This window comes from Jatropha curcas, chromosome 4 (genome assembly GCF_041381405.1).
Source record: "Jatropha curcas cultivar XTBG-Jc1 chromosome 4, XTBG_Jcur_1.0, whole genome shotgun sequence".
In the NCBI taxonomy this organism is placed as follows: domain Eukaryota; kingdom Viridiplantae; phylum Streptophyta; class Magnoliopsida; order Malpighiales; family Euphorbiaceae; genus Jatropha; species Jatropha curcas.
In genome coordinates this window covers 30185042-30196109 of record NC_143154.1, presented here as the reverse complement: position 1 = coordinate 30196109, position 11068 = coordinate 30185042, and the positions used below count along the sequence as shown (strand labels likewise).

The following is an 11068-nucleotide window of genomic DNA, read 5'->3' as shown; positions in this document are numbered from 1 at the left end:
GCAGAATTTTTATGCTTCCAATCAAGGCAACTGCTGACCAACAAGGTTTTGATAGTCTTTAAGAATCCATGACAATTTAGATTTTATACCTTCTAGTTTAGATTTGCGTGAGATGAAATGGGTAATAAATGATCTGCTTAGTGATTTAAGGATTAAGTTTGAAATATAAAGATACTTGATTTTTAAATTAAATTATTTTGTTTTATTGGGTATTTTTATTTTCTATCGAAAATTAATTACTGAACATTGAAAATTTTTTTTTTGTTCTTTTCAGGTCAGGTGGGAGAAGACCAGGTTGTGGACAGTAAAATTCTGCAGTACTGTAGCATAGACAGGAAAGAGAAAAGGTCAATAGGTGAAATGGAGCAGGAGTTTCTTCAAGCATTACAAGTATGTAAAAACCAGTCTTTTCTTTTTCATTCCTTCAATATTTTGATATTCAGCACATAATAACTCTATTTCCGTCTTCTTCTACAGTCATTTTATTATGAGGGAAAAGCTATAATGTCAAATGAAGAATTTGATAATCTCAAGGAAGAACTAATGTGGGAAGGAAGCAGTGTTGTTATGCTAAGTATGTTTATGACATTTATATTGTTTGTCAATTATTCAATCATAAGACAACTTTTTTCAACTCGCTTGATATTTGTATTTCACATTTCAGGTTCTGATGAGCAGAAGTTTCTGGAAGCTTCAATGGCTTATGTATCCGGGAAACCAATTTTGAGTGATCAAGAATTTGACGAGTTGAAGATGAGACTAAAGGTTGGTGCCTTCTTTTCTTTCCTTTTAGTTTATAATTGCATATGAATGAGTTGAAGATGAGACTAAGAAGTTCACATCTATAACATTCCAATTACAAATATATTAGTGCCACCAACTGAAATTGTGCTAATAAATGCAGTTTCCTTCATGTATATCTTTGATTTTATTTTTATTAATAATTGTTTTGCAGCAAGAAGGTAGTGAAATCGTAGTTGAGGGTCCTCGATGCAGTCTTCGTAGTAGAAAGGTGCATATCGCTCCAATTTTTCTCTCCTCTTGTGCTTGTAATTATGTACATTAATCTTGTTCAATATTGAGTTCTAAGTAGGTAAGCTCTGCAAATTTGTTTTTCTAATGCAGCATTTTATTTATATTTAACCCTCACATTATCATTTATATTAATTATTTCACTTCAAGACGTTAATCTGATTATTTCTTCTTCTTTTTTTCCATGTCCTGCAATTCTAATGGTTAACCTTACTTGTCCTGCTCAACCGTCTTTCTACAGGTTTACAGTGACCTGTCTGTTGACTATTTAAAGATGTTCCTGTTGTATGTCCCTGCAACTGTTGTTGCATTAGGCTTGTAAGTCGTTTTCCTTTTCTCTTCACTAATCTACAATCCTTTCATTTTATCTGTTTGACAATCTTTGTTGAAGGAGATTCCATCTAAACATTAGAAGTTCACAATTTGTTGATTCTGATAACTTTCATTTTCTTTTTCTTTGTACAGGTTTTTCTTCTTGGATGATTTGACTGGATTTGAAATAACATATCTTCTGGAGGTAAACAGCACTCATTCTTCTTTTTCTTCTTTTGGTTTTATGAAGCAGATTCTGACAAGACAATCATTAGTTAGAGCTTCAGTGTTAAGTTTTCTAATTTGTTGAGTTGCAGCTTCCAGAACCATTCAGCTTCATCTTCACATGGTTCGCTGCGGTGCCATTAATAGTCTGGTTAGCTCAGTCTTTCACAAATGCAATTGTAAAAGACTTTTTGATCTTGAAGGTAAAAATCTGCATTTATTTCTCTTCTGATTAAATGATTTCCAAATTGACATACTAAAGAATTACATGATTTTCTAGGGCCCTTGTCCCAACTGCGGTACCGAAAACCTCTCCTTCTTCGGAACCATTCTTTCAGTTTCAAGCGGTGGTGTAACCAACATGGTCAAGTGCTCAAAGTAAGTTTTCAGATTTTTTTTTTTTATTATCTAACATTACTTATTAGACATTGTTATCTTATGTTTTACATTCCTGCAGTTGTGGAACTGATATGGAGTATGACTCGAAGACACGATTGATTACACTGCCAGAAGGAAGCAATGCTTGATTAAGAGGTACGTATCCTTTCAGCGAAAACTCGCCGACAGCTTAATTCTTCAAAATTATGATTTTCCAATTCAAGTGCTAAATCGATTGTGGCTATTGAATCCAGGATGAGACCAGTTTATGGGAATCATAAAATGCAACTGCTACTTAACTCATAAAGGCGGAAGTCAGGAGTGTAAAAACTTTGGGTGATAAATTATGGGAGAGGAGAAAGTTTTCAGATGTGTGCTCTGTAATGTATCTGTATGGTTGTGTTAATATTGTAATTTACCAGTATATAAATACTTCATACATTGACCTATTACAGGCTTGCCATAAGAATATGACAGCAGAATTGCAATCATCATTTATGGTTTAGCAACACCACAAGTGACTCCATTTTTGCATTGCTCAGCACTGGCTATAGCAAGCTGGGTTTGATATTCTGAATCACTGGAACATTAGAACATTAGGATTAGATTTGAGAGATCATCTATTCAATTCTTTCCCCTTTGCCTTTTTTCATCTCTTTAAAGAGATAGCAAACCAACGGTAAAGTATAATTTAGCACCATCCATAATACTTGCATTCATACATGACTTCGTTCTAACACCTAAGGAATTCTAACTGCCAACAAAAGAAAAATAGAGCTTCCATTAACAAAAAAAAAGAAAAAAAAAAAAACCCTGATGAATGACAGGCCTTCCAAGATCAATCGAGAAGAGACCATTATCCACACAACATCATTGTCAGTTTGACACCATTCACCCAGAAGCTTTACCCTTACAGGATTGCCACATCTAAGTAATCTCCAATCTACAATACGGAAACGATAACAAAGTGAGCAGATTAATATAAAGATTCTGAATGATGTGGAAGTCAAGAATGCCTTCATTTTACCTGGAAGCTGAGTTCACCCAATGCCTTGGCATCATATGGCCGTCTTGCATTTGAATGTGTCACTCCCACCTGAAATATATATATATATATTAGAGCTAAGGTAAACATGTTTCTAGACACTGTAGGATGACGGTGATTGCAAATCTTCCGCTGTCCCCAATTGCATTAATATATAGAAGTAAATCCCTCAATCGGGAGGTAGGACATACCACTCTCAACATAAAACGACCATGTATATCAGGATATACAAAAGCAAATGACAGTCTTGCACTTTGCCTCCTTGCCTCGGGAACCACCTCTTTGACCTGATAAAAGAGCTAGAGTTCATCACAAAGCAAATAAGAGAAATTTATTTGATTAAAAATAATATAACTTTTGGTGGAGGAGACAGAAAGGAGAAACAACATACAAGGTCAGTTAGTTCGTGAAGAGTTGCATCTTTCCACGTATATATTTGAACCTCATCCTTGGGTTCTTTGCCTCCAACTGCAAAGTCTTCCATCTTGTGGTGACTTCCAATCTGCCAAAGAAAATAAATAAAAAAAAAAACAACTCAAATGGAATGTAAATTTAATAATGTACTCAGTAAGTTGAAACTTGGAAGCACAATGATCCATCATTGAGCAAATCATAATGCATACCCAGTTAATTATAAATTGACAGCATCCCATGACCAATATTTTCTCTGAATATTAGTGATTAAATATAATGGAAAAAATAAATAATTAATAAAATAAAAGCTAAAATTGAACTCTTTTACCATAATAAAATAATAAGCACCTAAAAATTGCAAATTAGCTAATTAACAGTGAACAAAAAGAGTACCTTTGTGAAAACTCGAAGCAATAAAGGGCAAGTCTGCGCTCAAAGAGCAAAAATTAAGTCAGAAACTCATATTTTTGCTCTGTAATAATTCAACAAAACCCTCGAAACAAACAACTAACTGAATGGATGTGTATAAGCGTAGCATAGACCTTTTCGCGATCGATTGGTTCCAGGCCGGGCCAACGACTGAGAGGGTGGGCCCTACTCGGAGGAGGGACGGGTCTAGTCTGCGGTGGCAGCGGCGGTCTTTGGCGCGGGTGGTGGGGCGCTGCCGCTGCCATTTCTCCCGTCTGCTGCCTTTCTCCTTCTCGATTACACGACTCGCTCTCTCCCTATTTGTTTCTTTTTCTTAAAAAACATTTAAGGGCTTCTAAGGGCCCACTACGATCTTTCTCATTCGTTGTGGCCTATAGCCCCACGGATTTATGGGCCCAATGAATATGGCAGAACACGCGGGGCTGTACATGTGTCGTATTTATTGATTTAGAATATCCATAATGCCTAAATGGATCCTTCCAATTCAACTCATACATGAATGATGAATCTATGGATTAGAATGGTTTAGTTATAGCTGCAACATGAATCCACGTATTAAATAAATCACACATAACACAAATAATTCTAAATAAAATATCAATATTTTTAAAAAACAACCAAAAAATAATTATATTTAGTAAATTAATTTTACAAATTATTTTAAGTTTCAGTGGCATATACAAAACCAACAATCAAAATTACTAATAAATGTCATATATATTTACTAATGTTTTTGAATCAGGTCGGATTTACGAATTTATCAAATAACTGTGTGATCCAACTCCGTCCACTAATTTTTAAAACAATTTATCTAATTCAATTAATTATGCCTCTATATATATTAATTTAGTCAGATGATCACGAACGATGTGCTCAAAGTCACTAAATATAAAAATACAATATTAATCCTCAGCTCACAGTATATATTCTGAATTGTAATCAAATCGACAAACAAGAAATGACACACATAAAACCTGCCTGCACGTCAACAACCATGTACGAATAATCTAATATGAAACGTTTCTATTCATTTAAAAACACCATTTGACTTCAAAGAAGGGCACTATCTTCGTGCACTCACGAAAGGCATTATTTTTTTCCAAATTAGAACATTATATAAGGGAAACAAAATACAAGTCAATGAAGCATCATACATTGTCATATAGGCTAGAGGAAGCTTAATAAGCAATAGCAACGCAAAATACTCATGGCTTCTTTTTTCAATTCATGGAGCCTTAACTTCTTATTGATTGCATTAACATCGACATTGATAGGCACATCCATGGCTATAGGTTATAGTACTCAATTGCCCGTATTTCGTCCAAGTCAATGGCATCTCGCTCATGCCACATTTTATGGTGATGAAACTGCCTCTGCGACAATGGGTATGTTATATATCGTTAAATTAATAGTTTAATGATCGATTACTCGTGTTTTTATTTGTTTATTTATTTTTGTTATAATGGATAATATAGGAGGGGCTTGTGGGTATGGAAATTTGTTCCAAAATGGATATGGAACGGACACAGCAGCATTGAGCACAACATTATTCAACAATGGGTATGCATGTGGGACATGTTATCAAATAAAGTGTGTGCAATCTCCTTGGTGCTATAAAGATGTGCCATTTACTACAGTAACTGCTACGAACCTTTGCCCTCCAAATTGGAGTGAAGACTCCAATAATGGGGGATGGTGCAACCCTCCTCGAGTTCATTTTGACATGTCCAAACCTGCTTTCATGAAAATTGCCCAATGGAAAGCTGGCATCGTCCCAGTTATGTATCGCAGGTTTGTTTCATTCTTCTTTGCTAGCTTTTTAATCCTTTTTCACCTAACTTTACTAGCTTTTTTCCCCCACTAACCAAAGTTCTATTTTTGTGCTTACTGCTAAGCACGTCATAATGAAGTTTCAGTTAGTAGCTAACATGTCTTTCGCTATGGACTTAATTGGATTGAGTTGGAAACTTACTAAGCGATAACTTTCAAATTCAGAGAAACCCTGGAATTAAAAATGGGCAATCCGGAGCTAAATCCTGTTTTCCGAAAACAAACAAAGGTTTGGAAGGAAAAATGACTCCCAACTAAAAGGCTGCCAAAAAATATTCCTAAATTAGCACTCTTTGATCATCTTTTCTTTTTAATAACTAAAGTTTCTTCTATCTAGGAGATTAATCAACAGTCATGATCATCAATGGTTGTGATAGAGTAAGTTCAAACAGAAAGAACAAACAGAAGCTAATCTTTCATCTTATATGTATGATTTTTGCAGGGTACCATGCATAAGAAGTGGTGGGCTTAGATTCACATTCCAAGGAAATGGGTATTGGCTACTGGTATATGTGATGAATGTAGGAGGAGGTGGTGACATTTCAGGTATGTGGGTAAAGGGAAGTAAGACGGGATGGATAAGCATGAGCCATAACTGGGGAGCTTCTTATCAGGCTTTTGCTAGTTTAGGAGGCCAATCTTTATCTTTCAAGATTACTTCATATACAACAAAGCAGACTATTTTTGCATGGAATGTTGCTCCTGCAAACTGGAATGTAGGGTTGACATATAAGACAAATGTCAACTTCCGTTGATTTTTCATGACATCTTCTTTCATTATCACTTTCTTTTTTTCTTTTTGGAAAATCTTATATATGGTCCTTTTTGGATAATTTTTCTTTCTGTTGTATGTGATCCTAATTATATATATTTGCTGAAAATGAAATTTTATGAGAGCTATCACTAGGTGCCAAAATAACTTGACCATTTTTCTTGATGATACCTATTTTTTTTTTTTTTTTTAATTTCAATAAGTTGAAACCTACCAAATGGAATCCAAGAAAGTAAGCATTCCCACGTAGTAAAATTTTCAATTTTGGTAACATGAAAAATAGTGTTATGGTCTATCTAATGCTAATTAATTAATTATAGCAAATGAAATCCCATTTTCAATTGTTAGAAATATTTGACACAATAGGGAAACTTGAAAGGTTGAAAGTACTATGGTACTACAATTACCCATTGTTGCAAGGACAAAACTATGTTTTACTTAATTTTATTAAGTGAGATTGAACCAAATGTTTAACCCAATAGGAAATTCAAAATTGCTTTGTTTCATACCCAATTTTATAATAAAAGAATAAAGAGTGCCATTAGCACTAATTAAAAAGAAAAACCCTTTAGAGTTGCTTTCAAGTTTCATGTTTAATGGTTGACTTCCCATGTGAATTTTGGGCCCATTTAGTAGGAGAAAAAAAAAAAACAGCAATTAAATTAGGGCATAACCATAAGTCCATAACTAGGATGAGACCCACAAAAGCTGTTGAAGTGGGAGACATGTCATCAACACAATTAAGAGAATTGAGCTCTCATGAGACATGAGGGACTATCCCTTCATTTCATCCCATAAGCACGCCAATCCCTTTTCTTTTCTTTCCCTTTTTGTATAGATTATCATCATCAACCTCATGCCCTAAATCATTTCTCCCAAACCTTCCCACCCAACTTTAACCTCCCTTTGCCTCTTCAAAGTTTACCTTCCAAGATTTATATGTAGGGGATTTTCACATCTTACTAGTTTAAGTTAATGTATACAAATTCATATATACTCTAACAACCGTAAATGTTTGTAAATTAAAAGTATTATACATCGTGATCCCTTTTAAGATTAAGAATTTGTTCGGCACAATTTTGGTAGCTATTAGCCATTTTAATAGTTTTTAACTGTTTGAATAATTTTTTTATAAAACGTAAACATTGCATGAGTTAATTTTTTATAAAACGTTATCTTAACCTCTAAAATTTAGTTCAAACGCTATACTACTGAACAATATACAAAATAGTGTTTAATGTTTTAACCGATTAAAAATTATTTTAAAAAACTGTTACCAAACACGGTCTAAGTATTAAATATATGACCAAAGAAGTAAATATCTTTTTAATTTTGATTTTACGAAGTGTAGGTCGATAAATAAAATAAAGTTTACATGCTAACATAGCAATTATTCCTAATAGTATTCTATTGCAAGGAAAAACAAGTCAAGAACTTTCCTTTCTATTCTCACTTTCTTCTGCTTTAATCCACCAAAAGCTTCCTTTTCTCGTCAATAAATTTTCTTAAACAGTCTCAGCTTTCCTCTTTGCAATTTCATTCCTGTTACATGTCCACACCACACCAAGTGGAAATATAGCCCTTTTCACCACCTTTAAAATTAAAACCAAGCTCATATTAATTCTCACATGGGCTCTCTCTTCTCTTTCTTCTTCATAATAATTTTTCTTGTCCTAGAATTTCTCAGAATTGAAGCTGAAGGGATCAAATCGGCCAGGCTTCTCGATCTTCTAATTAGAGATTACACATTCAAGTCCTATGACTTGCATTTTAGGACAGGTATGTTATATGCTGTAAAATTACCAGCAAATTTCTCCGGTATCAAAGTCGATACGGGGAGATTCCGATGTGGCAGTCTCCGGCGATATGGTGCTCAGGTTAAGGAATTCCATTTGGGAATTGGTGTGATTGTGCAACCATGTGTAGAAAGAGTTATGGTAATTAGACAACATTTAGGACATAATTGGTCTTCTGTTTATTATGCTAGTTATGATTTATCAGGATATCAACTTGTGTCTCCCATTTTAGGCCTTTTAGCTTATAATGGTGGGAGTGATGTGAATTTCAGTAACCCTTTTGAGCTTGGAATCCATGCAGGAGATAAACCAATTACTATAAATTTCACTAATTTTACAAATTCTACCAATAACCCATCAGAAATTAAGCCTCTTTGTGCTAGTTTTGAAAATAACGGTAAAGTGACACTTGAAAATACAGTGTCGCATCATGTTTGCGTAGCAAAAAGGCACGGTCATTATGGGTTGGTAATGAAATCACCGCCGTCGCCACCGCCGCTGCCACCAGAACAGGTGAAAAAGAAGATCAGCTTGTGGAAAGTGGTGGTTGGTAGCACTGTTGGGAGTGCTTTGGGTGTTTTCTTATTGGGATTGCTTTTGGTGGCTATGTTTGTTAAGGTAAAGAAGAAAGCAAGAATGGAAGAGATGGAAAGAAGAGCATATGAAGAAGAAGCTCTGCAAGTTTCAATGGTTGGCCATGTCAGGGCACCTACAGCTGCTGTTACTCGAACATTGCCTACAATTGAACATGAGTATAAACCTTATTATCATCCTTCTTCTTGAATTGTTCATTGTTTATTAAGAATATTATTCTTTTTGTAATAATATATAATGGTTTAAAAACAAATTAAACCAATTTGTTTGTATTCAAAAGAAGGATAAGATTCAACCAAAAAAAAAAAAAAAAAAACAAAAGAAAAATTGTCAGTTTCTTTATATTTAGAAGAGGAACAACTCTGTTTCTCGATCTCTGTTTCTTTTTCTTTTTTTCTTTTTTTCCTTTAATACCTTTATCTTTTTTTCAAAATTTTCATTGAGTGTTTTTATTCTTGGCTTCTTGCGCTAGAACCTATTGAAAGTTTCAAGTTCCATAATTAGAAAGGAAAAAAAAAAAAAAAAAAAACCAAAGGGGTTTGTGTGTATTAGTTTTCGAACACCATACTTAGTCCGATTAAAGGGAGAAAAATAAAATTTTAACCATATTCGGTAAACTATAATAGAACATGATGTATTGTAATTAAAAGCATTTCTATTATAATGTTTACACTGTACATATTTTAAATTATGGTTCTCCTAATATATAATGCAGTTAAACAGTGAGCCAAGAACAGAAAAAACCAGAAAATTGTTTTTGGAAAATAGGTGATAGAATAAGAAATTGCATAATGGGCATTTGAGAAAGAGTAATTGTTCTTTTTTTTTTTTTTTTTTTCTTTTTAAGAGTGTGTCTCCTGAAATTGTGGCAGGTGCAGTAGGCAAGGCAGAAGGAACATGAAAGAGAAAAGAAGAAGATATTGGAAGAAGTTGCTTTCTTGTCAGTGGCAGAGTCAAACCTCGTGCATGAACACAGAGACTTCCAGGGGTTAAAGTTTAGACACAATTATAACCATTTGATGCTAGAAGTTTCAAATGTCTCTCAAAGATTAACTACTGATAATTAGTAGATTTTCTTAAACAGCTATCTATTTTGTTTGGCAAAACAGTTTTTGTCTTTTATGGTAGATATTGATTGAGAATGAAATCATTAGAGTTTTCTTTTACGTGGATTGGAGTAAATTGGTAGCAGAGCTTTTGTTCATCTTGCCTTCTGTTGCTTTTGTCAAACTTCATAATCATTTATCACTGCAAATGAAATTTGGCTAAGTGGATAGAGTAGATTTTTTTTTTTTTTTACCAGCAATAATTTTTTTTCCTTTTTATTATTAAGATTAAAATTAAAACAACAAAATAGTTTTTTTTTTTTTTTTTCGCATAAAGTATGGATAGGATATGAAATGGAAAATCGAAAGAGGAAGGAGAAGAAAGATGTATGGACCCTATCGACAGTGTAAGGCCCAAAGTAACAAATCCAGCACTAGAAGATGCACTAAAGGTAACCCTTGGGCCATCTTCTTTTAAACATCTGGTCTTTTGAAAACATTTGAACGACAGGTCGTTAGGACAGCTTGTATGATATTTTGGTTTCAAACGACTAAACTGAATGCTACTATTTTTGGGAATGACATGTCGATTTATCAGTTATACATGTTTGCTAACGAGGAAGAGTAGAATCGTAGGGAGTAGAGGTGGCCACGGTTCCGGTTCAAAAAAACAGGTTGAACCGGAACTGAACCGAAAAGGTTCGGTTTTGATTTGAAACCGAATGGTTCCGGTTCCGGTACGGTGACAAAATCGACTGTTCCAATCGGTTTTCCAGCGAATTGCATAATTTTAAATTTTAAATTTTGAAGACCGGTTTTCAAAATTTAATAAATTTGTGAAAGTTATTTGTAAAAAAAATATACCTAAAAAATTAAAAAATGTTTCAATTAAATTTATTTTTTTAAAGACTTGAACATAATTATTTTTTTTTTAAAAAATTCTTCAACTGAATTTATTTTTTGTTTAAAAAAATTTGAACATAATTTAAAAAAAAAAACACAAAACTGACAGTTTATAACTATTAGAACCGCCGGTCGATTCTAACCGGCCGGAGAACCAGCAGTTCCAATCTAGTTCCGACCGATTTTTTGAAACTGTCGATTTCGGTTTCAGAAACCTGGAACCGAAACCGAACCAAAAATCTCCGATTACGGTTTGAAACCGATTCAAACCGATGGTTCTGATTCCCGAAAC

The 11068-nt window shown here is 33.9% G+C and overlaps 4 protein-coding genes across 5 annotated transcripts; 3 read left to right on the top strand and 1 right to left on the bottom strand.

Moving 5' to 3' along the window:
- On the top strand, nucleotides 1–2441 carry LOC105645900 (PGR5-like protein 1A, chloroplastic; the record flags this gene model as incomplete). Its single annotated transcript, XM_089720281.1, is given in 11 exon segments — nucleotides 1–45; nucleotides 275–390; nucleotides 478–574; nucleotides 665–765; nucleotides 956–1012; nucleotides 1274–1350; nucleotides 1498–1549; nucleotides 1662–1772; nucleotides 1850–1947; nucleotides 2027–2103; nucleotides 2202–2441. Coding segments are annotated over 10 exon segments (824 nt in total), but the record flags the coding sequence as incomplete, so codon positions are not given.
- Nucleotides 2442–2568: 127 nt separating this feature from the next.
- LOC105645899 (histone deacetylase complex subunit SAP18) lies at nucleotides 2569–4144 on the bottom strand. Of its 2 annotated transcripts, none has more exons than XM_089720282.1 (6): nucleotides 3949–4144; nucleotides 3800–3832; nucleotides 3384–3494; nucleotides 3184–3291; nucleotides 2975–3043; nucleotides 2569–2890 (listed from the first exon to the last, which is right to left on the bottom strand). In XM_089720282.1, the coding sequence occupies exons 1-6, from the start codon at nucleotides 4078–4080 to the stop codon at nucleotides 2858–2860; spliced, it is 486 nt and encodes a 161-aa protein (XP_089576408.1). In that variant the 5' UTR covers nucleotides 4081–4144; the 3' UTR covers nucleotides 2569–2857. The 2 variants fall into 2 exon arrangements, with proteins under 2 accessions (XP_089576408.1, XP_089576409.1); XM_089720283.1 differs by having other exon boundaries at nucleotides 3184–3279; nucleotides 3949–4142.
- An 898-nt stretch (nucleotides 4145–5042) lies between these two features.
- Nucleotides 5043–6420, top strand: LOC105645901 (expansin-A7). Its single transcript, XM_012231643.3, has 3 exons — nucleotides 5043–5220; nucleotides 5311–5626; nucleotides 6108–6420. The coding sequence occupies exons 1-3, from the start codon at nucleotides 5043–5045 to the stop codon at nucleotides 6418–6420; spliced, it is 807 nt and encodes a 268-aa protein (XP_012087033.1).
- Nucleotides 6421–7843: 1423 nt separating this feature from the next.
- LOC105645902 (uncharacterized) lies at nucleotides 7844–9993 on the top strand. The gene is made up of 2 exons (XM_089720098.1): nucleotides 7844–8985; nucleotides 9700–9993. Exons 1-2 carry the CDS (start codon nucleotides 8066–8068, stop codon nucleotides 9818–9820), a joined length of 1041 nt encoding a protein of 346 aa, XP_089576224.1. The 5' UTR covers nucleotides 7844–8065; the 3' UTR covers nucleotides 9821–9993.
- The last annotated feature ends 1075 nt before the right edge of the window (nucleotides 9994–11068 follow it).